This window comes from Vanellus vanellus, assembly GCF_965231255.1.
Source record: "Vanellus vanellus genome assembly, chromosome: 2".
Lineage (NCBI taxonomy): Eukaryota > Metazoa > Chordata > Aves > Charadriiformes > Charadriidae > Vanellus > Vanellus vanellus.
The window spans coordinates 5,168,045-5,195,486 of NC_138906.1; the positions used below are offsets into that span (position 1 = coordinate 5,168,045).

At 39.3% G+C, this 27,442-nt stretch overlaps 1 protein-coding gene across 1 annotated transcript in view; it reads right to left on the reverse strand.

Moving 5' to 3' along the window:
* The window catches only part of MINDY4 (MINDY lysine 48 deubiquitinase 4), an 82,912-nt gene that overhangs the window by 4,805 nt on the left and 50,665 nt on the right, over positions 1-27,442 (reverse strand). The window contains exons 14-17 of the mRNA XM_082479458.1: positions 21,889-21,952; positions 19,817-19,978; positions 6,695-6,875; positions 1,352-1,424 (exon numbers count right to left, since the gene is read on the reverse strand). Of these exons, the coding sequence (XP_082335584.1) occupies positions 1,352-1,424; positions 6,695-6,875; positions 19,817-19,978; positions 21,889-21,952 (480 nt within the window). The remainder of the gene's footprint in view (positions 1-1,351; positions 1,425-6,694; positions 6,876-19,816; positions 19,979-21,888; positions 21,953-27,442) is intronic.

Sequence of the window (27,442 nt, forward strand, 5' to 3'; positions counted from 1 at the left end):
AGACAGATCAGGGTAAATCAGCCATGTCCTGAGAATGGTACAAACAAAATAAATTGACACTGGAATTTGCTGGTAATTTACTTCTCCAGGAGATTAAAGCATGGAATTTATATAAACAAACATCACCATTACCAAAACTGTGTAACTTTGATGCAATGCCAGGAACGGAAGATGTTCTAAGAGCAACTTTAAGTAGTCGCATGCATTATTCACCCCAATGTGTGGGTTTCTGAGGTTACGTATTACCTGTCTTAGTTTATACTCGTGCTTATGTGTCACCGGAACAGAGGAAGCAATGCAATCCATACGAGCAGGGCCGGGACCGATGTCACGGCTGTCATGTTACAGAATGCCTCTTCTGCTTTTCTGTAACTTTCTAATGGCAGCCCTGCATGAACACACTGTTTGGCAGCCGCTGTCCTCATTTTTGGGGGGTGTTTTTTACAGGAAGAATCGTGGCAAGGAGAGGAGGGAAATTACAAGAGAAATCTGAAACTGCTTGGCTTGCTGATTGAACAAATGTTACGCTCTTTGACAATGAGGCTTTTACTTCTTGCTCCAAAGATGTTCAGATAGCAGCTTTCAAAGTCCTACTTGTGGAGTTGATATGAAGCTGATTTTTTTTACCCAGTTAATTTTCCCCTTTTTGCTTCTTTCTCGCTAAACTGAAAATGTTCTCATTAACTTCGGTATGACTTGGATAAACTCCTTAAAAGTCCATCATTTAATACCACATAGGCCTCAGAACGGCCATGAAAATCTTAACATGACAGGAACTGGCCTTGTATTTAGGAAGAGAATATGACCTAAGAACTGTCAAGAATGACTTCAAAAAAACACAGTGTTTTGTCATCTTGAGAAACTCTGTGCTGCCCGTGGATACATCGAAAGTTTGAGAAAACTGAGGCCACTGAGCACAGGGCTTCATGCATTGAGAATGCTTCGAGTCTCCCAGCGCAATTATATTTTTCAGAAAAGACTGATGAAGATGGTAAAAATTTTATCCTTTTCTCATTATACCTCTACGACAGGAACCAATCACTTTTGGGAATCCAAATTTAGATCAATTGAAATCAAGTTGTGCTCTCAAACTCAACTTGGTTCAGTCAGCTCTTGGTGGTGTAAGGAAGGCTCCTCTAACGTCTTAGCCAGTTTGATGTTAACTACAACAGCACACAACAAAATGTAGAATACACGTTATCCCAGCCTGGCGTACTGAGATCCTTTATGATTGAAGCAGTAATTTTGCAAGATTACTTGCTGCAATATTTTATCACACTCCCGCCTTACGTATATTATTTATATCAATAATTGAAAATATCTGTAATAAAAAAATGTAGTTTTTACTTACTTTGTCCTAATACAATGCTCAAGTGGAGGAGTAAGATCATTTTCTTTATCTTCAGTGCACATCTGAGTTGTGTCTGCAGAGACATATCAGACATTATTAGTGGCTGGAGTATATTTCTATCCACATCGAATACTGCAGTAGCTTCTAGGAATCCCACCCATGGAAGTGATGGGCTACCACTCCCGCTGTAAATCTCCTGGCTGCCAATAGGCACGTATCTACTTTGGATTGAAATATCCTGGAAGGTGAGCCCTTCTGGCACCTAAATTCTCTCTCATGCCCTTATTCGCACCATCTGAACAGAGTGACCAGACAGGGCCAGGAATGCTCAGTGTAGCTACCATGACTATGGCTGTTTGCAAATAGCATGGGCTTTAGAGCTGACCTTAGAGTGGACAGTGTGGCACTCATGGCTTTGTCATCTTGAACCCTTTTAGCTCAAGGTCTGCTGCCTGTTCATGAGATGGCAGGCTAAAGGCTGAAAGGGGGGGACTGAATGCAAACTTGCTGTTGGGAATGATCCCCAGATTGTGCCCAGTATTAGTTGTTCTGGGCCAGAAACTTAGTCAGAATTGTGATGACTACTTATCAGTCAGGATGACCATGGGACCGTGTTCAGATTCATGCCCTGACCCTAGTTAGTTTACTAATATAGAGATGGTTTCAAGGAAAACATGGATTAGAAGGTGAAAGAATATGCTGGAGGGCTACCTTGAGGTTTTTATTTTGAAATTGATGTCATAATTACTTAGAAAGCAATTTTCATCACTCAAATAAGAAGGACAGTGGTAGTTCTACCCTTGAATAGGAAATCCCAAGCCCAGTCCAAACTGGGTTAAGATTCTTTCACCCTGGAAAAGAAGACTGTCCCTCAACTGTCAAGAAAGCGGTGCACAGATGGGAGAAGACAGGGAGTTGTGTTGGATATAAGAGAGCTAGCACAGGCTGTGAGCATTCCTTTGGGATGGAGAGGCAATTGCACTGTTCCGGGGAAAACAGAGAGGTCAGTGTCTCAGACACTGGATCTGTCAACAGTGAAAGTAGTCGCTGAACTTCCCAGAGAGAAAACATCCTGCGACCAGCTTGGATGTCAGTCTGCTCAGCTGTTTCCTGTTTTGGAGTATAACATTTTAAACTGCAGCAGATTAGGGTTTTTGTTTTTTTCTTCTTTTTCTGTCCATCATCCAGCCAATGGACAGGTTGAGAGAAACAAATGATGCCAAGACAGGGTGTGGGATATGGGTCTGCTTCACTGAGAATGATGTAGACAGGATGGGAGGCAATTGCTCTTACATTCCCAGCTGCCAGTCTCAGATAGATCTGACTTCCTTGTGTCACAGCAAGGACCTGGCTCTCCCTTGCCTGTTGGTCTTCTTGGTATAAATACACACAGAAAACTCTGAATGACTGTAAGGGCTGGAGTAGTAGGAAATAGACAATATTTAGAAGTACATAAAGTACCGGCAGTTTTCTCATAGATTCTGATTCTGATAGTCTGGATCTCCACAAAGTAAGAAGAAACACTGTCCTGACCATAGTACCGGTAGCAGGATAGGCATATGGCAAGGGTGTCCTTCCCAGTCATTGCCAACTTACTGGATTTTGTCACTTTTAGACCTGAGTTCTTCCAACCAGGAGGTTTGAATGGAGGTTTTTCATACAAAGGAATAGGGAAAAAAAAGTCAATAAATGTGTATCTTAGAGCAGCAGGCAAGGAACATTTAGCTACGTCAATTAACTAACAAATTGTGTTAAAATGTTTCATATAACTCATTTGGAGCAAGGCACATTGATGTTACACTCTTCCATTGAGGGCCACAAAAATGATCAGAGGAATGGAGCACCTCTGCTATGAGGACAGGCTGAGAGAGTTGGGGTTGTTCAGCCTGGAGAAGAGAAGGCTCCGGGGAGACGTTATTGTGGCATTTCAGTACTTAAAGGGGGCTTATAAGAAAGACAGACTTTTTAGCAGGGCCTGTTGCGATAGGACAAGGGGTAATGCTTTTAAACTAAAAGAGGAGAGATTCAGACTAGATATAAGGAAGAATTTTTTTACAATGATGGTGGGGAAACACTGGCCCAAGTTGCCCAGAGAGGTGGTAGATGCCCCATCCCTGGAAACATTCAAGGTCAGGTTGGACGGGGCTCTGAACAACCTGATCTAGTTGAAGATGTCCCTGCTCTTTGCAGGGGGTTGGACTAGATGGTCTTTAAAGGTCCCTTCCAACCCAAACTATTCTATGATTCTATGATCTCTTATATCTTCACTTCTGTTCTAAGCTAAGGGTAGTGAGAAACTGAGTGCCAGCACAATCACAGACAAACTTGCTATTCAGGAGGTATGATGAGCACAGGTTCAGAAGAGTGGAATCTGAACAGACAATTCCTGAAAGAAGAAACACTGTTCATATTTTAAACGGCAACCTTAGAAAGTGATGTTTTATTAATCACCTTTCCAGAACACTTTTGCACATTGGAACAATCTCATCTTAACTGTGCAGAAAAAACTGTTCCCTAGATGTCTCCAGCATATGAACTTCTGCTAATTTCACTGCAGTGCTATCTTCTGTGGGATCTGCAAAGGGGCTGAGGATGGTGCCTATGGCTCTGGAAGAATCTTCTGAGAAATTCAGTTACAGTCTTCATAGCAGTTATTCAGCTGCTTTTTAAAAACACAGAATCACTGAATCATCTAGGTTGGAAAAGACCTTTAAGATCATCGAGTCCAACCGTAAACCTAACACTGCAAAGTCCACCACTGAACCATGTCCTTAAGTGCCACACCTACACGTCTTTTAAATAGCCCCGGGGCCTTTTATCACTGGGCACTTTTCCAGCCACTCTTCCCCAAGGCTATAGCAAAGTACTAAGTGGAAGGTATGCACCAATGAGATGTAAGAATGATTTATTAAAACAGATTGTACAAAAAGTCCCTGTTTCTTCACTTGGAGACAACATATTGTAAATGTTAACATAGGTAGGCGTTAACTGTATATACTAGAAAGGAGAAGCAGTATCTCTCTGAGCAGTACAACACACTCTTTCATGCAAGTATTCTCTGTGACATATAACAAAACCCCCAGAATCTCCACTCAGTCCCTAAACAGCTGAAAAAAGAAGATGAGCAAAATGCAGAGGGTTATTAATTTAGACACGCCGGCTTGTTTTCCTTCTCTGCCTATCAGAAATTTCTACCCCAATGGAAAGAAGTAAAGAACCTTCCTCTGTTTAGGATAGTATGTTGAATTCACTAGCAGGCACTGCCTGCTTTTAGCAAGGAACTTCATATTCCTTGTCTACATTTTGGCAAATGGTTATGAATAGGAGAAGCAGGCCAAATTTTCCATACAAAGTGGCAATTGCTATTACCCCCAAAAAGTAATTCTACTCTTTCTTTCTGGCTTTTTTCCCTTTCTTCAAGATTTCCTGAAATGTGACTTCGATTGTAATCTTCCTAATTATAAACAAGATTCCCATTTCAAGGAATTCACCTTCTTGCTAGTGAAAAGCAAACAGCTCTGCTAACCAGGACCAGTGAGATGTGGCTGTGCAGCACTCGGGACCTCATGTTGTGTCTCTAGGTAACCCTGCCTAACCAAAATAGCTTGTTGATATTTCCACAATGGAAATGCCAGTGATATTTAGCATTCTGATCTTTCCATCTGGTACTGTATGCACGGTTTAGATGTATGATCAATGTTACCTTTTGGATGGAAAGTAATTTCAGTTTTTCTCCAGACCTAACAAAGGATTACTGTAGAGCCAGAACTAGAAAAGCATTTCCCTGGAATGATGAAATTATTTGCATTTTACAGCCTTTTGCAGAACTTCACAGATAACAAAAGATTTACTAGGGCACATCCCTGGAAGAGGCTATAGCCGTAACAAAAGAGATATCCACCTCTCAATACAAGTTAAGTATTTAAGGTGAAATATACAGCTATGCCACAATAGGTTGAACAGTAAAGAGAAAAATTTATACAAACTCTACGCATTTTCTCACCCCGGGATCACAGAGTGCTTGGTAGCTCTGGATTTTGGAAACATTCCTGATTTATTAATGATGAAAAGACAGATAAGGACATCTGTTTTGGACTGCATGTTACATGGTACAACACAATAGAAAAAATGTGTCTCTCTCTCTACTCCTATGCTGAACTATATCATCTGTGTCACTTACAAATAATCTTTTATCTGGGACACACCATGTGGGAACCAGTTTGGAACTATAGTCCTGTAAAGGTTAAGCAGTTATTTGAGATAATATATAATGCGATCCCTACAATAGAATGACAGGGATTTTAATTAAAATAAAAGGATAAAAAACAGGCACAAAGACAACTGAATTCACTACCAGATCTTGTGAGATGCTAAAGCCCCCAGCACTGCCACCATACAACCAGCTTTGCCACATGGACTCAATTAGAACATACAACAGCCGTGTATAACTACTCCTGTCCAAGAACCAGAATGTAAGTGCAAATAAGGAGTACAGACAGCTTAAAAAGTGGACGACAATAAAGTGGCTCCTTAAGATTGAGAAGGAATTTGATTAGATTGCATAAATATACTGAAGGAAAGAAAATAAAAGATAAGTAGGATATTATTAGCAAATAGGAATTTAGTGGTCAAGAATATCTTAATGTGGCAATAAGTAGGAGCTTTCTAAGCATCAGAATACTTCTTGTCCAAGTGCCTTCCAGTTGGAGAAATACGTAATTACTGTAAGAGCAGCTGCATAATTTGGCACGATTTTCTGAAAAAAATGAGTGTAACAGTTCAGAAGACTTTTTGCATGCTTGTGTTTCCAGGTATGCTTACAGGCAGGTAAGAGACTAGACTTTGTTAGCAGACTCCTGCCATCTTCTGAAGTAGCTGGTTTTGGAAGCAAGGATTTCACGCTTCCTCACCCTCTCTGCTCATTTTACTACAGGCACGTAGTGTTGAGGAACAGGAAACTTGTACTTTCTGCCTGTAGAAACGATGTGAGAAGATGTGAATGAGAATGGGAGTAGTTAAATATGGTTTATAGTCCTGGGAGCCTGAACAGGGCAGATCACAATCTGTTCCTTGGAAAACAGTGTCACTGAAAGATTTACGAGGCTGTATAAAGAAGCACATGCTCCCTTTTAACCCTTTTCAAGAGCTTATTCTCAAAATTTCTGTATGAAATCCAACTTCCCAATTAATTGTCAAAACTAATTACGGAAATTTGGAAATAGGCACACAGATAATCTTCAATGCCTGAGACCATTGTTGTTTGTATTATTGGATTCTTCTTTTTTGATGTGATGCTGTTGCCACCATCAGAGATGAAATGCAGAGTAACTGAGTGGTACATACCAACCGTTAACCGTATTTCTTCTTCCTGGTTGGCCAAGCCATCATAATAATATAGATCAAATCTCCGCTCTGTTTTCCAGTCACCTAGTAAATCCTTTTCCAAACAAAAAAGCACACTGAAGTGGCTTTCACTGCATACCAACCAAATTGGGTATTTAGGGGTCTTCAAGTAACAACCAACCTAAAAGAAAGATACAAAACATTAGAACATCACAGGGGACGAGGGGAGACACAATTCATTGTAAAAAACATGAGATGTATAAGATGACTTATTTATTATAGTCTACAAACCTAAATGAAGGCTCATCGTATACTGCTGATGAAGCAGACCAGGGTAGCTCTGGTAAATCATGGAACATATAAAGCAAGTATCTGGCCTTGAGTGACAGGCAGGTAATGAAATCCAGCAAAAAGATCATATTCCAGACGATCAGAACCAGAAGAAACCCTACCCTCTGCAACAGCTCTAAAACCACAGCGAGTTTAGATCAGGAATACTACACGAGATCAATAGGAGATCATGCTCCTATGCGACAGCACCCAGAAGTCGGGCAAGAGACTCCATAGGATCTCAGATGACATGAGACACCACTGTGTGGGCAACTAAACTGAGCCCAACATCTTTTCTTGGATTAAGAATACAATACATTCCCTTCATTTCAGCATCTTCTTCTAGCTTTGCAGTCCAGACATGTAAAATATTTTCAGCTACTAGAAGAAGCAACAAGAGAAGCACTTTTTTTTAATTCATTATTCTTAAAAATGAAATATTCTTAGCTGAAACAGTTGGACTCTATGATCTTAAAGGTCCTTTCCAACCTAAATGATTCTATGATTCTCTGAAAAAAATCAATTCTTTCTTTACTAGATGCCTTTTCTAAGTCTTTGGCCTCCTTTTGAAAGTTTGAAAGTATACTTATTTATAAATATCCTAAATATTCTGTATGAAATTGCTTATAAATGATTTTTGTACTTATTACTGATTTGAAGTATTATTCTTAAATCTACCATCTATTTAAAATGTGGGCTACTACAGCAATTCTCTGGATTTGTGAGTAACTGCTTTTATCTATGTATGTATCAATTTATCAGTTTAATCATTTTTTTTTCTGCTGCTTCACCCCATAGTCATTAAGGTTCAAGTCCAGCAAAGGATTGAGACCTATTTTATGTATATTTAGGCTCATGTCTGTTATTTCTCAGGGAATTTATGTTTTAAGGCAGATATATAGATACTTTAATACCTGGGGGAGTGTATCTATGGTTTTGAAACTTAATATATGCTGATATAAAATGAGTCATGGAAGTTTCCCGCATCCCCTGAGGTCAGTGAATACCATGTAGTATTTTCTTCACCTCAGACTAATGTGTTATGAGTCAGATACCATGATTTTAGTCCCTTCAGTAGTAAATAACAGAGTAAAAATTGTGATTAGATTGTTTAATGTAGCAATGAAGCCTTATTTCTCCCAGCTGTGATTTTAATATTCAGCTACAACAGATATTTATTATTAGCTATATTACTGTCAATGGAAGCTGTATTTAAGTTCAAAATAATACTGTTTTTTCTGCCATCGTTGTTTTTTGTATCTTTGATAAATAGATCAGGGAAACTGAAAACCAAAATAAAACTTCTTGCTTTAAGTGGAATGTTTCTGACTACAGCTCTGCTTATTATTCTTGTAGTAGACAGAAACACTACTGTACAGGATGCAGGGTACAACCAACTTTATTCTATCCTCAGTTTTATGTATCCTTTGCAAAACAGATGTTGCACTGCTGGTACACTACCAATCTGCAAAATAAGGAACGGCAGCCAAGTGTGCACATATATTTGCATAGAAATATGAGATTTCCTTCTCTGTAATATACACACATGGACTGAAGAAACTGCTAGTTTAGAGGCTCAGGTAGTTTTGAAGAGTTTTGCATAGTAACATGGTAAGTGATACAACCTACAGAAATCACCTCTGCCTATTGCTACCTTTCATAGAATCATAGAATCATAGAATTGTCTAGGTTGGAAGAGACCCTTAGGATCATCGAGTCCAACCATCTACCCTACTCTACAAAGTTCTCCCCTACACCATATCCCCCAACACCACATCTAAACGTCTCTTAAACACATCCAGGGATGGTGACTCAACCACCTCCCTGGGCAGTCTATTCCAATGCCCGACCACTCTTTCTGTGAAAAGTTCTTTCCTAATGTTCAGTCTAAATCTACCCTGTTGGAGCTTGAAGCCATTCCCTCTGGTTCTGTCATTAATTACCTGTGAGGAGAGACCAGCACCACCCTCTCTACAGTGTCCTTTCAAATAGTTGTATAGAGTGATGAGGTCTCCCCTCAGCCTCCTCCTCCTCAAACTAAACAGTCCCAGCTCCTTCAACTGCTCTTCATATGATTTGTCTGCTAGGCCCTTCACCAGCTTCGTTGCCCTCCTCTGCACTCGCTCCAGCAACTCGATATCACACCTTTATCTTTACCACTATGGGATTTAAATGATGCTTCAGCATATGCAGTGGGTGCTAGTGGAAACTGGAAGACTTTTAACAGAAAAATTCTCATACGTGTTTTCTAGATGTAGATTTGTGATACAGGTTCTACAGTACAGCCCTCAGTTCTTCACCTTGGGCACGGGGGTGCAAATGTCATCCGATATACTGCTAAAAGGCAGAAGCCAACGTATACACTGTTGTAATTAAAAGTCTAAAGAGCATCCTAAGTGATAAAGAGTGTGTGGTTTTTTTATTATTGAGATTTTGAATTTATATCTAAAGTGTTACATGAGTACAAAATCAGTTATCTTCCCCAATGAGAATTTCTTCAGCTGTTAGATAACAAGTCTCTAGCTAATTAAGTAACTGTTCCCTGACTCACTGTTTTGCTAATACTTATTTAAAACAGCCTTTTATACAACATTTTTGCTTTTTATGTAAATTCTTGGCTTAAAAGTGCAGAAATTTTTTTACAAGCTTACAAAAATGCTCATAACAGGAGTTATCAAGAAGGGAAATACGCAGATGCAACAAAAGATGGCAAATTAGAGGGATACGGATTAAAAGATTCCATCTCACAAACATGCATATTTCAGTATGCAGATAAATCAAAGCCAAGAAGGAACAGCCAGTCTTCTCCTAAAAATGTGTTCTTCCTACATAAGTCTGCTAAAGTAACTTCCGAGCCTCGTCAAACAACATTTGACAAAACAAGATTAGAGAGATACAGAACTGTTTCAAAGCACACATCCACTCCAGTTCTTACTCACAGTCCTATTGAAGTCTGGACAAATTGTTCAGATAAATAAGGTCTGTAGGAATATTTTCCAAATATATTTAGTTTTCAATTGCAGAGGAAGGCAAGGGCATGAACTTTAAGACAATAAGGAAAGTATAAATTCATGCTGGACAAATTCTCATATCCCATAAAAAGGGAGTTTTCATTTCAGTTACATGAATTACACAAATTGAGGATTAGCTGCTTCCTTGAACATCAAATTGCATTCCAGGTGTTGACTGGTCCCTACAGGGGTGCTTCTCCCCAAAACTACTTGCCTCTTTATCCCACTATCATCACCTTCTAGAGGCTTCTGGTTCCTACAGCAGTAGATTAAACAGGCTCAGGATTTGTTCCCCAGCTTTAAGGTCAAGCAGCACGGAATGGTCTTTATCCATAAGGCTAAAATTTCTTCCTCCCTCAAAACATGTTCCTTTGTCTAAGGAACATCCGTCATTCCTTCCGGTAAGGAACTTCTCTCTCCCATAGCATTCCCCCAAACATGTCTAGATTTTTTCTGCAAAAATACAATATGGAACCATGCCACTGACAAAGTAAGGACAATCCTCACCGTGAGGATTCCTTTGCCCACTTCCTCAAGCATCAACTGTTGAGTGGACTAAAAGGATGTCCTCGTTAATCTGGTCTAGCTGTTCAGTGCTTCTTCAGTTGCCTGGCCAGGTTGGTTGGTGGGAGTGATCCCGGACTATAACAGGACCTTGAAGCAGGACTGGGAAGAACAAGCACGAACACCCTGTGTTCTGACTCCTCAGGAAACCCTTTAAACTCAGACAGAGTATGTCATCCAGCAAGTGCTTGCCAGAGAATGGGGCCCTTCTTCTTTCCAGCTGTTGTATGCTGCCCTATGCAATGCTGGCTCTGACTTTCAAAGGCAAATCAGGGATATGTGACTTGAATCTATTTATTAAATGTCATTATTTTTGTTAAGGGATTTTGCAGTATTGTAATGTGTTAAAAAGTAATAATGTATTACTATTAAAATATTTGTTCTCAAACATGCACATTAGTCTTCTTCAGGAAAAAAAAAAAAAAAGAGAGGGAAAGAATTAGGTGTCTTTTCATGCTGCATGTTTTCCATTCCTGTGGAGACTTCACTAACCCTAATCCTCTCCCTTACAAATCCCTTAAGAATGCTCATAAATTTCAGGGACACAATTCTCATCTTTGGAAAATATCAGCCTTTCAAAAGCAAGCACCTTCAAAGGGCTCATTTTCAACACTCCGGGTGGTCTTTTTCCACATCTGACTTCAGTGTGTATTCACACAATGGTGAAATTAAATCTACAGAAAAATATTTATTACTGGAGAGTTATTCCAACATATCCGCCAGAATAAGTGTGCGGTACTTCACCATTCAGATTTTATTTGCCCATTGAACAATGTGTATGCCATGTGTATACCAAAAGAAACAAACAAGAAGTATAACCTAGACTCTGCGTTTCTTGGACTCCATTACATAATTCACCTCGAACAGAAACAAACATTAGGTTATCACTCCTATGCAGTGACCATGATTCAAAGAAGAGAAGATGATATCAAAACCAAGGGGGATCACTGGTTACTGTGATGGTATTTTTCTCCAGGAGTTTTGTTATCACTTAATATAATTTCACTTCCTAGCTTGTTGGACTTTACTTTTTCTTTTTTTTTTTTTTTAAATTAAAGTTATATTCAGTCGTTTCTTTCTTTATGTTTGTTTGCCTGAATAGACGCTTATTTTCCAATGTAATCATACAGTGCAGTACTGAGACCCGTGCGATTCCACCGAGGTCTGGGTCCTGTCAAGTAATTGCCAGCTGTACTAGGATGGGATTGACAGACAAAAGGATCATTACACAGAGCTTTCACAGTTCCAGGCCACAGCCTATTGTTTCTTCTGTCAACATTTTTTTCCCTACAATTGCAACGACCTTTAGTGAATTAATATTAAACAATTTTCCGACGGTGTTAAGACTGAAGTGTCAACGGTGCAAAAACAGATACCTTTGCAATAGCCCTCGGGTGATCAGAACACCACTGACTCAGTTCACCTATTCCACTATTAAAACACCAGGTCAGCCATGTTACTATTATATTTGTATATAGTTAAGAGACACTCTGAGGGTAAAGTTATTGCCATAAATATGTACAATATTTCAATCACATTACGAAAAATAAAACTGATGTTCACAATATCTGACATTCAGAGTATGCATAATTTAATGACTGTACCTGGTTAGGCAGAAATTTAAGAGCTTTTAGCCAGATATTTGTAAATTGTAGTAGAAAACATTACTGCTGCGTGGGAACCCTAGATAATTTCTCTGCAGCTTTGAATCCCTTTTGTTGTAGAAAAAGAAATCTTTCTGATGATGAACTGGGGAGGAAAAGGGGCAACATTAATGAAGGAGAACAGAAAGAGATGTGTGTTCAATCCCAGGACTTCCAAACCAAAGAAAAGACTCCTGGAAAGCACTGGCTTTTGACTGAAGTTCTCATATGCTGCCACAACATAAAAGAAGACGGCAGTTGTGACATGGCAAATAGACGTCAGGGCGCCAGGTAGCCTCAGGATCTTTTCTTTATCCTTATCCCATTCTGCTGCTTTCCTGGTAACTCCCATCAAGTGAAGAAATGTTGAGGGAGATTCAGACCATCCCTCAGATTTCAGCACTTTGCCATAGCCTCAATAGACATGAAGGAGTTTGTAATTCATTTCAGTACACGACTTCACTGCAATGATGAATATAGGTCAAGATTCAGTCCGCTTAACCCTTCAGCATCAATTTCTAGGCTCTCTCACTTAGGCTGGCCCCTGGGCTTTGGCTGTCCGTACAATCAAGCAATGAAGAGATGGGTATTGTCAGAAATTTAGACCCCTCTGTTCATCAGCTATAAAGGGAGTTGGCTGGACTCTTACCTGAACCATTTTCAGCCTATAAAGGACCTGAAGTTAGATGGGATAATCTAGAGACATGTGGAAAATATTTGACTTATCATTTTCTGGTTTGTCTGTTTGCAAAGCATGCAGAATTCTTTTAAACATGTGGGGTTTGTTATTCTTATTGTCTTAAATAAAAACTTTGTGATTCTATTTTATTTGGAAGGAAGTTGACAAGAAATCAATGCCAATATCCCAGCAACAGTGACTGGCCTCTGGGAAAATAACTGTCCATGGATGAGTAGGAGGACAATAGAACTTCATTGAAGAAAATTGCAGTTCCAGGCTAGAAAGGAAGATGTAAAAACAAGGACTTTTTAAATGCCCAATGCTTTGTCAGCCTTGTTTCAGTCAACCTTGTATGTATCACATGGTTTTGCCCACAATGGTGCTCACAAATGTCTTACACAAATAGCAGGGTCCCTTGCCGAATGCATCTGCACGACACAGTATCTGCCGCGTACCCATTACTGAAAAATAGGTGGAAAATTAAAACCAACCATCAGTTTCCATTTTGCACATGCATATTTTTGTTGTTGGTTTCTTAAACGAGATGGTTAAAAACCTCTTTCTAAACCTCCCCCTCCACAACCCCACCAATGACCTGGCTTGAATCCGGTCCATCTGACTGAGAAAGGCGCCTGTTTAGCAGACATAATTCCCAGCGAAGAAGGTTATAGGAAGGACGTTCCACAGGGCAAATAAACAGGTGAGGTGCCAGAAGTCAGAGCATGTGTGCTGAATTTAATAATTCAAGTAGGTCTTGTTATAGCACAGAGTGTGCTGGTTTCATCAAAAGGACCACAGATAATATTTACCATCTGTGGAATTTTAATGAATAAATTCTGTTTATTTATGTTTCTCTTTTTAAAAGAACAGGAAAAATGAGCATAACTTCTTTGTCAATGCCATGTTCTCTCTTCATTTTCAGAAATGCAAAAACTAAAAGACATCAGTCTCTTGAAATGCTGACAGCTGAGGCAGAGACTTGGACACTGTCAAGAATCAGAGTAGGGTGAGTTTGGGAGGTCAGATGATAGGAGGTTCACCTACTATAGCAGGACAGGTCAAAAGCAGGAGAGAATGACTGAAGACGAAGAATCAGAGTCAAGGTTCAAAAGAGACAAATAACCTTAGAATTATAGAATTAGTGAGGTTGGAAGGGACCTTTAAGATCATCAAGTCCAACCATTAACCTACCTTGATAAAAACGCCACCACTTCTAAACCATGTCCCTAAGCACCTCATCTACCCTTTTCTTAAACACCTCCAGGGATGGTGAATCCACCACCTCTCTGGGCAGCCTATTCCAATGTTTAATAACCCTTTCAGTGAAAAAATGCTTCCTAATATCCAATCTAAACCTGCCCTGACATAACTTGAACCCGTTTCCTCTTGTCATATCACTTGTCTCCAGGGAGAAGAGGTCAGCTCCCATCTCTCTAAAACCTCCTTTCAGGTAGTTGTAGAGGGTGATAAGGTCTCCCCTCAGCCTCCTCTTCTCCAGGCTAAACAACCCCAGATCCCTCAGTCGTTCCTCGTCGTTCAGGTTTGTCCTCCAGACCCTTCACCAGCTTTGTAGCTCTTCTCTGGACACGCTCCAACACCTCAATGTCCTTCTTGTAGTGAGGGGCCCAAAACTGAACACAGTACTCGAGATGAGGCCTCACCAGTGCCGAGTACAGGGGGATGATTACTTCCCTAGTCTGGCTCACCACACTATTCCTGATGCAGGCTAGGATTCTGTTGGCCTTCTTGGCTGCCTGGGCACACTGCTGGCTCATACTCAGCCGGCTGTCCACCACACCCCCACCTTGAATACTTCCACTACTTCATGTACAACAGCACATACCTAAAGCGGTTTCAAAAAGCATTTCAGAAGGATGGCCAAATTCATCAGCCAGTATCATACTCTAGAATGAGAGATTCAGAAAGCCCATACTCCCTTCCCAGTTCAGCCACTACCTTACTGGATGACTTATTGGGATAAGCACTTTGACTTTTGTTTGTCTGTCACACCCTCTGTAAAATGTATTTGCAAAGCACAAATCTATTCATAGAAAATGACACATAAATGCTACTAATAGTAGTAGTATCTTTTAAATTCTTCAGATGAGAATGCACCTTATTTTTCCCTTTTGTCACTGTTAAGTCTCTTAAGTGGTCTGGTATAAATATAAGGAGCATCTGTTTCCATCTGTTTCTACTTTTAGCACGACAAAAAGTTTGGAAAAGAGCATTTCATCATTCAAAGTTTTTTCACCTGCAATTTTAATGTGGCATTTAGGCCAAAGACTCTGACCCAAATGCAGGGACTTTCTCACTCACAAATTCTATAATTGGCCCTGCCCACTTCTGTGCCTCACTCCTTTCCCTGAGGTCTTGTCCCCGCTGCAGAAATGACTCAGCTTCCCTGAGACCGCGGCTGAACTGCTGGATGCTGCAGCCTGGCAAACACAAGAAAACCTGCACCAATTTTATGCGGGCTCACCAGCTTTTGGAAATATTTCTACTGCTTTAAGAGCTCAAAAGAAATCCCAGGAAACCTAAAATCTTAAATTTAGGCTTCTTAGTTAAATGTGTAAGATCAGATGGAATTAATATAGCCTAAATATGGGTTTAGCACAAAGAAAATAAATCCAAAGATGTGCAACTTGTCTACCAAGAAGTATCAAATTTGGACTCCTAGCTTTTTTTGCATTAAAATGCGGAATGTCACTACGAAACTAAACATTTGCATATGAAATAGATTGAGTGAATCCATCTGTCATTGTGAAATAATTTGCAGCAAGTAATTACATTACAAAAAATATACGGAGTATGGTGATCTGTTAGGACTGAAAGTGATGATCAGATATTAATAATTCCAGACAAGTTACATGCAGCACACATTTTTCCAATCAGCAAAGATAAACACATTCGGCGTGATCCACTGAAAGAGATTACTGGATCAGCAACAGAGGGGTTCTTCAGGGAATCACTGGGGAAAAAAGGTACTGATCCTTGTGTTCTGATTTGCTACTGTTGAAGTTTGTCAGAAGGATTAATTCAGTTCTAATGCCCTCATGATATTTGCAACTCAGAAGACATGCCAAGGAAATTGTTGATTGTATACAAATACTTCACATACTAGACAAGGGAGATAAAATGGTATAGAAATCTTTCTCTGTGTGGATTAACTGCATCTAGCCTGGAATCTTGCATATCTCTTTCTGAAGTTGGAAGAGGTCTGGAGTAGAGCAATAAAAATAAGCTTTGGACAGGATGTACTGATGAAAAAGGGAGGAACTGTTACATCAGCTTGCAAATGTCTGGCGGATGGGGATGAATTGTTGAAGGGGAAGGCTGGATTAGAAGTAAGAATGATAATTAGAGGAAACTAAGTAAATGAACAGTCAGATTTAATATTAGTACACCCAAAGCACAAGCTGGGCAGCAGATATTAAAATTTCCACATTCGCAGGTACCTGCAAATCTGTATTTGCACTTCCTCATATTTTAAAGTAGAGACGTGTGAGAAAAAAGGTAAGATCACAGTTATTTGCACTAAAATCAACTAATAAATAGCCATCTGAACAAAAAGGCAGGAGCTTCATGGATACAGATTTTTAAAAGAAAGCCTACTATATAACAGGACATAAAAATATCCTGAATTATCCCCTGAGACATTGGCTGGATATGACCTAAAGGGAGTTTTCCAACTCTAATGTCTATGATTCACCATATATCACGCTCAGGATTTTCTTACTCTTGGAAAGGAGGAAAAAAAAAAAAAAAAAAAATGACAGTCCTTTTCCATTACTGGTTTCAGTTCCCATCCTCATAGCCACAATGTAATTGGATGCTGAATCTACTTACCGAAACACTGAGAGGAAGAAAAGAGTCAGTTCAAAAGACTTACAAACAAATTCTATTCTCAGCTCCACTACTGCAAACTATCAGTGGCATTTCTTTCTTCTAAATTGTTCTAAACTAATATCTTTGTAACAGAAAGCAGAATCTGAAGCCACAGTGGAGACTCCTCAGACTCGAGGCCAAAGTCCACCAGATCTGACTTTTGTTCTAGTCCTAAGGCAGGCATTGCAGCGTGCGCCGAGACGTATGAACTGAAATGCAGAGCACTCGCAGATGTTCTTAATAAAAAGTAGACAATTTGCATCAGAAGCCTAACTAGCGTAGGCTGAAAAAAAAAAAAAAAGTAAACAACGTCTACTGGATTTTCTGTAACTGATTAAGAGTCACTGGCTTGGAAAACAGATCACTGCTCATGAGTCCAGCCCCCATGCAAGAGCACAGTAGCAGAACAAACAGACCCCCTCCACTGTATAATTTGCAGAGTAAGTGGAAGACAGTGTCTGATTCTCTGGGTAACTTTTTATTTTATTTTTAGAGGGCAGATGGGAAAGAAATAGCTCTTACCTGCACTGACCTCACTTACCATTTTGCTGCTTAGAGGTAATTTTCCTCACTGGAGAATGGAAAAAATGCTACAGTGGTGCATAACCATTTTTTGAGGTTTTAAATGTTACATTGTTTATAGAAAAGGATGTGGAGCTTGAACTAGACAGTGAAGCTAATTTATTTTTAATCCATTTTTTCTGAATTAATCTGATTTGGATACACTGATACGCCGTCTTGGCTGAATTTAAGCCTCGTTATAATCTTGTGAATAATGTAAAGGATTGAGTTAATTAAAAATAACAAAATTTCCAATTTGTCAGTAGTAGGAAAATGTAACTGACTTCAGACATATGGGAAACAGTTAAAACCAAGCTTTGTTTTCAGTCACACATTTATATTAGATCAGTACAAACAAATTCTTTGCTAATCAGTTTCAAATTTTTATACAGGCACTGACTGCAAATCCAGATGGGACCGTCACAATTATCTAATCTAGTATCTAACACAAGGAAGAGAACTTCAAATAATATCCTTGCATCAAACACAAGATTGTCTGTTTAAGATAGAACATGTCTTTAGGAAAGATGTCCACCTTGATGACAACGTCTGTTGATGGAGAACCAGTGAAATTCTTATATAAGTTTTTCCAGAGGTAAATTAATGGCTGTCATTTCTTTGACATTTTGAATCTATCTTTTAATTTTCATGAAGACTACAATTAAAATACTAATTTCAAAGACATGTTCAAGGGAAAATTTCCATTATGTTGACAGCTATTTTAATTGTCTATTATTTTCTTTACTGCTAATACAATATCACCACCGTTACAGCATGGAGTAGAGGATTCAATCGATCCGGCTCCCCATCACATAGCAACTCATGGAAAACTGAATACTTTGATTGACTTTCAGCTTCAGATTCTGTTGCTTATATATATATGACTAAGATATAGGTGTCCACATGTGAGCTGGGTGTCTCACAGAATCACAGAATTTTCAGAGTTGGAAGGGACCTCTAGAGATCATCTAGTCCAACTCTCCTGCCAAAGCAGGATTGCCCAGAGCACATCACTCAGGACTGCATCCAGGCGGGTCTTGAAAATCTCCAGAGAAGGGGACTCCCCCACCTCCCTGGGCAGCCTGTGCCAGTGCTCTGTCACCTGAACCGTAAAGAACTGTTTCCGTGTATTTGAACGGAACTTCCTGTGTTCTAACTTGTGCCCATTGCCCCTCGTCCTGTCACTGGGAACCATTGAAAAGAGCCTGGCTCCATCCTCCTTCAACCCACCCTTGAGATACTTGTACACCATAATAAGGTCTCCCCTCAGCCTTCTCTTCTCCAGGCTAAAGAGTCCCAGCTCTCTCAGCCTTTCCTCATAAGGCAGATGCTCCAATCCCTTCATCATCTTAGTTGCCCTTCGCTGGACTCGCTCCAGCAGTTTCCTGTCCCTCTTGAACTGGGGAGCCCAAAACTGGACACAGTATTCCAGTTGTGGCCTCACCAGTGCAGAGTAGAAGGGGAGAATGACCTCCCTCGACCTACTGGCCACACTCTTCCCTATGCAGCCCAGGATTCCATTGGCCTTTTTGGCAACAAGGGCACATTGCTGGGCCATGGATAATTTACTGTCTACCACGACCCCCAGATCCTTCTCCTCAGAGCTACTTCCCAGCAGGTCCGCCCCTAACCTATACTGGTGCTTTGCATTCTTCCTCCCCAGGTGCAGGACCTTGCACTTGCTTTTGTTGAACCTCATTAGGTTCTTCTCTGCCCAGCTCTCCAGCCTGTCCAGGTCATGCTGGATGGCAGCACGTCCCTCTGGGGTGTCAGCCACCCCACCCAGTTTGGTATCATCAGCAAACTTGCTGAGGATACACTCTGTCCCCTCATCCGGGTCATTAATGAATATATTAAACAAAATTGGACCGAGTATTGACCCCTGGGGGACACCACTGGTTACAGGCCTCCAACTAGACTCTGTGCCGCTGATCACAACCCTCTGAGTTCTGTAGGAGTAGTGGAGTAGTCTCAACTCTACTATCACCAGTGGAGATCTAGTGAATACTGTCAGGGGAACTTGTTCAGCTCAGCCTAGAGTACACCATTATGCTTAGTCAGCTGAACAGCTTTCAAGTCCACAGACTGCACTGAGCAGGTCCTAGCTCATGTATACAGATCTCTACAGTAGCTACTTGAATAGAAGTGTGCCAGTCTGTAAGCTGACTCTGGCTTCAGGCGATTGGTTAGAAAACGACATAGGCATGTAAGATTTGAGATGCTGTAGACTACCCAAGACATTTCCCCAGGGGTGGCAGCTGTGACACAGAACCTGCATGCAGAAGGGAGACCATGCTCTGCCTCGCTGTGTCTAAAACAGCACTACGTGCCTGTGAGTGAGCAACTGAATGCAGCCCATAATTTCTTAGCTGCTATACTAACTCCAAGGCAACTTTAAATTTAATTGTTTCCTTTTTAATTAAAATGAGAATAATGGAAAGCATACCTGACAAACATCATAATGCTCGAAGAGAGACAGCAAACCAATATCACTGCGGCTTGTGACACCTTTCAAAATTGTGATGTTCCCATTTCCAGAGTCCAGCTCTATCACGTTGTTGAAAACGTTGGACACAGCTTTGCCAGTGAGAAGCAAGTTCACCAATTCCTGTTTGTGACATATTTATAAAAAACAACAAACCAGTAGTTAAATGTCTTGTCTCTACCAGACATCAGTACAAGATTGATTCAGGATTGATAGTTACACATGTACCAGACCCTTAATTTATGTGGTGGCTTTAAATTTAGGGTTAGGATTAGGATTGCTTACTAATTTTTTCCAGGTATTTTGGGGAATTTCTATTCCAAAGTAAAATGAGGAAATATTAGCTGAGTTTTCAATGTTCACCTTTCCAGAGGCAAACTGCTGATAATCAATTTACTCTTACATACAACTCTCAACCTTCTCACATTGCTGTTGGGGTTTTTTCAAGCAAAAACATTTTGGTGTCCGTTCTTCTCTACAATGAAATCTGCAGCATGAATGATATAAATTAAAGGCCTGTACAGTAATACTATCTGATATTTCTGCATGTGCTTAGTGATGTTTGTGGTATGTTGGACAAGACTTGTTACAAGATATTTTTTTCTCAGTAATTATTTCTGGATGAACTTCAGGCTCATTCAGCAAGACATTCAGCCATATGGCTTCACATCTGGTCCACATCACAAATGTACTCGTTCTTACTATAGCAGATTGTCGATTATTTCCTCTCCGATCGAACTAGAGGTATGGGTGTGTCAGAGGCTGAATACACGTGAGAGGGTGGGCGTGAGCGCACGTGAGCATGTGAGTGTGCATAACGTTCAAGGAACAGAGAGACTACACATTTTGCTTAACATAAGATCCCACAAGGGCCAGTTAGGACATAACAGCATGTAACAATATCTAGCAGCAGACTGTGCTACAGCAACGAAGCTGCTAACTATTTATAAATAACATATGTCAAGAAACACGAGGGGAAATAACAAGAAGAAAGTTTCCAGAAAAAATAGTTTAAATTACCATGCCCGAAGACATGAATAACACTGGTAATGCTGGTTGGACTTGATGTATGATTTTAAAAATACTGCGCACATTTATAGCCTCATGTTTCTCCTAAAGGACTCCCCAAAGTTTACAGGTTCTTAGTGATGTTTTTAGGACTTCTAATCCACCAGTGATGTTCCACCACCTTCCTGAAGAATCACCACGTAACCACAGTATAAAAGTCTTCTAGCAACAGTACAAGGGAATAACATGAAACTTGCCAAAATAGCAGTACATTTAATAGCTATGGATCATAATCAGACCACACAACTGCCTATGACCCATCTTTGGGGGAATCTGTGTCCCAGAAATTTGGGACCTACATTCCACCTACGTGTCCAAGGTACAGCATTTCCAACCGAGTGGAAAGGCCTCTGCAGGCCTACAGCCAGCCAGTGGGAGATGTTTGGCACAGGGCATGAGCTGGAATATAGACAACATACAACTGTGGTCCTCAGTGTCAGGCTGCAATTCAGACTGCTCATTTCCCAGCACCACACGTCTTTTAGACAGATATATACAAAGTCGGTGTCTCCAGTTTGAAGCACCAGCTTCAGTCAGCATCACCTCAGTTAGCCAAGCAGTGAGCATTTAGAGAGGAGCTGTACGATCGGACATGCAACCTCAGTCACCTTTCTGAAACGTCAGGGAGGAAACTCAGCTTGCAGTCTCAACGATATCTCAGGACTAAAATCAACTAAGGAGTTCCAAAGAGGCAGATGGGAGGAGTACGTGCACATGTACACACGGGTACAGACACAGGAGGACCAGAAAACCAGTCCACAAAGCAGAGGCTCCGAAAGCAAAGAAAACAACACGCCAAAACATAAGGAAAAGAGAATAAAAGGATGAAGGCAGTTGGCATTATGGGAAAAAAAAAAAAAAACACAAGTAACTTAAAATAAGAAATGCCACCTCTTCCCAGAGGTCAGTTGACAGCTCTGCATGCAGAGGCATATGACATCCCCAAGACCGTACGCTTAACTTACCTGAGTACAATAGCCATGGCTGCCAATCAGTCGGTTTGTAAGCACATCGAAATCATTGCGCACCCTGAAAAGGAGTAGAGAATTGAGTTAAATTAGGAGTGAAGAATACAATTAAATTTGAATACAATTAAATTTAAATACAATTGCTTCTTTTCATTAGAATTAATGTCTCTAAATCTTGGAGAAAAAAAAAAAAACAAAACAAAACAACAAACTGTTTCCCAACCATAAATACAGATCTACATTTTGGAATCCTTTCAAAGTGATTTTTTGCATGGAAAAAAAAAAAAAAAACAAACGTGTATATATCAACTAAACCTGTGGCAAGCAAAAGTTTGTTAGAGCTAGACTAAAGAAAATAGCTGTAAAGGAGAAAAGAAGCCATTGTTATTCACTAGTTACAACTTTAGAAGTTAGAACTACTGGACCACTTGTCATACAGAATTACAGCATGGTTGAGGTTGAAGGAACCTCTGGAGGTCACCTTGTCCAACCCCCACCCAGCCCCAGCAGGGCCACCTAAAGCCCGTTGCACAGAACTATGTCTAGATGGTTTTTGAATATCTCTAAGGAGGTAGACTCCACAACCTACGAGGCAACCTATACCGGTACTCAGATAACATGTTCTCACAAATGGATGTATTTGTTATTCCTATCATCAATACTTGGAATGTACCCACAAATTGAAGATGATATAATCTATGAAGTATATTGTCCATGAAAAGAAGAAAAGAAAAAAAAATACTCTAGGCACACACATTTTTAATATTGCTGTGTGGTCTCTTCTTCTATTTTATGATATCAAAGAGAAAAGTCTGTGAAATTACATTATTGGTAATTATGGAGTAATATCTCCCCAAACCAAGTTCCCTCTCCCATAACTCTCTGAATTACTGAATTAGTGATTTGTTGATGACCTAAAAAATAAAGGTTGCAACTGTGATCACTTTTATCCTGCAGATATAATGTAATTGTAAACATTATTTTATATGTAAATAAATGTCTAATTTAGTTTTGAGAAAAAACAGTGTACTATATTCTGGGACAGCTATGGCAATAAACTCCACAGATTAATTTGATGGTTCATAAAAAAGCTGTTTCCCTTCAGTATAAAATACGTCATTCTCAATTGTTTTGGCTATGTCCTTATTTTGGTATTGTTACAAAGGTAGAGATAATGCCTGAATAACCACCAATTAAAACTTAGATATTCTACATACATCTGGCTTTCTCACTCTCATTTGACTTGTAAAATCTTCTATGGACCCAATTATTCATGTGCTGGTGATTAGCATAATTGTTTAAAAAAAAAAAGAAAAGATTTTGTTTGTAATAAAGTAAGAGTTAAATTGATGTGGTTAGAGTAGTGATAGCTAGAAATTCCCCTTCTATATTGCTATACAAGCTCTGTTAAAAAATGGGTTTCTTCAGTAAAAAGCTGGGATATTCCCTGTAATTTATAAGATTTCCAGCCCTAATGATACTTAAATCATTCAAATCAAGTCATAGCCATTGACTCACAATTCCCTTTACTAAAAATTTATTTTAAAGAAAATTTACAACTTAGTCTCAATCATAACAAAGTGCCATAATAACATCTCTTGCTAGTGTGAAATCAAAGACAAGACCACGGAAAGTATGCCTGTGATAAGGAAAATCCTCTCATGCAACATTGCGAGGAATGGATGAGGCGATAATAATCTTTGGATTTTGGCCATTTTTTAGTTTTAGAAACAGTTTCATCTTGAAAACGCCATAGCCGTCTTTGAAAAGAGTAGACTATACAATATGCGTCAGTTAGGGACGATGGGACATACGACAAAGACAATAGGAGGAAGTTCTAATTTCATCTGTAGGTACAAACAATATGGGAGTTTAGAGGTGTATCTCAGATTTTCAAGAAGAAGAACATCTGCCTTTCAAATCATCTCTGCTAATGAGGAAACAAACATCAGGCATATAGCTACGAGATTTACACCTAGTGTAAATGGTTTTAAGATTATTATTCATACCTGCCAAAGACTTACCAGCTTCTGTGCAGGTGAATTTATTGTGTTGCAATAAAAAGCACTGGCTTTTAAGTGCAAGTTCAATTCATGCACTGTAAAAATATCAGGTAATGATAACAATGTGTTTTGTTTTCTGCTGGGCTGGGAAGACATTCATCGATGACAAGCGAATCTGAAGCATTTGTTCATTCTGGTGTCTTGGCTATCAGATGTTAAAACAGATGTAATGAATAAACCATTACTACTTTGTTCCTGCATGTAATTTTCCATTTATAATTTTTAAATCACTTTAAAACCAGAAACCCCATTAATTTTAAGCCAGGAGACTTTTAAGTATCCCAGTCATCGTCAGACAATGAGTTAAAGGTATGACTCTTTTGAATCCTTCCTAAATTTACAACCCAATGCCCTGCACGCTGCTTTGACAGAATCGGAGGTCAGTAAAAAGATACTACTGAAGAGAACAGTGTTCATGGTAAATACTTTTTCCTCGTGCTGTATCATCAGTATTTTCCAGGGTCGCGGTAGTACATAATTCTAGCCGGAGAGTGAGCTAGGAGTATGTTGACTGCTGGCACAGAATGGAGGTGTTTGCCTCACCTGGTATACTGTAAAGTCTATGAAAAAAAAAAAATATTCAATCAGAGAGGAAGATACTGATGTTTAAAATCTCCTGGACAAATGCTTAAAATTAAGCACGTGTTCAAATACGCTTAAGCGCAATCTTCAGCAGGAATCACGTCCTGATTTGATACACAATCAAAAAGTTGACAATGAGATCTGTTAAATTTTGGATCGCTCTGCAACATCTCCCAGCTTGATTTTTATTTTCAGTGGTACTGTGTGAAAAGTGATGAGGCTTATGGCTGGACTGAAACCAGGGAGGAGAGAGTTTGAATTCTCTGTGGAGCGGGTGAAGCTGCGGCTTCAGCTAAGGCAGAAGCAGCCTGTTGAGACGAGAGAGAGACAGCAGCAAATACACTCAGATTAACCTACTTCCGAATGTGCATAAAGGCACATTTTCAACTTTTGCTGTGTTTCAGTTTTTGCCCTGGGACCCTTGAACTGCTGAATTCTCCACTCAGCAGTGCTGCAATTGCTTAGTCCAGCTTGTCTGATATCCTGACAAAACGTGGACATGTTTTTATACACTCACAGAACCTAAATAACATGGAAAAACTTATCTCCACATACTTTATTAATTTTGTGCTGTTCTTTTAAAAAATATTTCAATTTTTTTTTTTTTCTTCCATAACAGGGTGGTCAGGGTGAGGCACCTATATCCTGTTGCCCAACTGTCTTTTCGTTCAGCATGCAAACAAACATTTTTTTCTCACATTATTATCGCATAAAATGAACAGCAAAACCAAAGATGTCTAATATAGCTTCAGAGAAAATATCTACTTTATAGCAACTGAAGAAATCTCCTCATGACAGAAATCAGCAATATCTGGTGTGAATTGTACATATTTTTTCATGTTTTCTAATGCTGCTGGTTTTAGGGCAGGAATGCCTAAAATAGCCTTTCCAAAAAATATCATCACATAACTCTTATTTTCTCTCCATGCTCCTGTTGGTGATTCTGTGTTAATCTTTAGCCTTGTTGAAACCATTAGTTTCAAGTTATAAATAATGTGTTTATTAAGGATGTAAAGTACTGAAGACGTACAGATGTTCTGAGCCAAACCTTCCACTGCTCCGAATTGTCACAGCCATAATGACATAACTTTCTGACTTCAAAGTAGCCACGACAGTTCTTATTCAGAATCTGCCTCATGTTTTTCAATTAATTAATCCATTCTGGGACATATAAATTATATATATATAAAAAAGAGTTTAAGACGGATGGACAAAAATACCAGAGTTAGAAGAAACTGTGACAGCAGTATAAACCGTAGCACTGACGGTGTATTGATAAAATAAATTACAGCCATCTGTATGGACTCTACTGAAGTTTTAAAAGTGCATAAATATAAATCCAAAATACAAATATTTTGAGCACCGGATGCCACGATATAACGTAATCTGTAATCAGACAAGCTTTTTCTTAGCAAATAACACTGAGTTAGATAAATAAGACATCTTAAAAATGCTTCATATGCATAAATTCTCAATTTACTTCCAGGAAAATTGTTGCCAAGTCTTAAATGGAGAACATCTGAGCATTGAATATTAAATACAAAAGTCACATACAAACTGTAACACTAGGAATAACTCCAGACTATCAAAACATTAGTTAGTTATTTACAATGGATATAATTTGGATTGATAGCAGAAGAAAACAAAACAATATAAACAAAAAATGGTGCATTCAAGTAAGTGCTAGCTGTTTTACAGTCCTTAGCTCTGTGGCAAAGCTGTAATAGAAAATTGGTGACCTCACATTGTTCATGGCAACAGACAGCTATATTAACAAACACACAATTACAAGTCTACTCCGAAAATAGAATTTGGGTTGGGAGGGAGAAAAACTCGTCTTCAAGCATAAGGATTTCAAATAATTACAATGGGGATGTGGAAAATGACAGGATGGGTGACTGGCTTATTGTGTAAATGTTCCATAATATTATTTTTTTTTATACTGGCACACTGCAAAGGTTTCAAATGAGTGTTCAAAAAAGAAGGGAAGAGCCCTTCTGGAAAAAAAAAAAAAAAAGAAAAAAAAAGGATTGCTGTTTGGGATTCAAACTAGATTCAAACTTCCACTAGCAAGGAAGTGGCTTCATTCTTTATTTATCACTTTTTTCATATACCTGCTAATTTCACCGTGTTCTTAAAATGTACATATACTCAGGTAATCATGCACATTTAATTCATCAGCTCTGCTGCTACAGGGTCCTGACATATATAGGAGACACATATTTCAGAGGCATAGATCTGATGCGAAAAGTGATTAATCTATTGCCACATTCAATCCACTATTTAATATTTCAAAGTAAATTATCTTTCTTATTGAATGCAGTATGTCTTCCTGAGCACAACACAATAAGCAAAGATATTAATCCCAAATCTGCTTAACCATGTTGACCTTACATTTAGCAAATAGCTGAATAGTACACAGTATGACAGTACGCTTGCTGAAATTTGGCAAAAAAATCAGTGTTTTTGTTACTGCTCTGTTTTGTAGTAGAATCATACCTATTCATTCCCATCTTTTGAGTGTTTTTAATAAATATACTTTATGCCCCTAAAATCAAAAAAGTTCATTTTTTAAATGCTTTGATTTCCTGAAGGAAAGGAAGAAAGTAAGATTGGAAAGATGACAAAGTTAATCAATCAATTAGAGATGGGCTTCATACCTCTGGGGTTTTTTATATCTAAAGATGGACACATAAACATCACCTAATCACTCTGGGCTTCTTTACATTTTTGTACATGGAGAGAAATTGGTATGTCTTGAAGGTAATTTATGTGACCTTGCCTAGATAATTTGCAGAGTTGTTGTGGTTTATCCCCAACCAGCAGCTCGGACCACGCAGTCGCTCGCTCACTCCCCCCAGGTGAGGTGGGGGAAAGAATCAGAAGAGTAAAAGTGAGAAAAAACT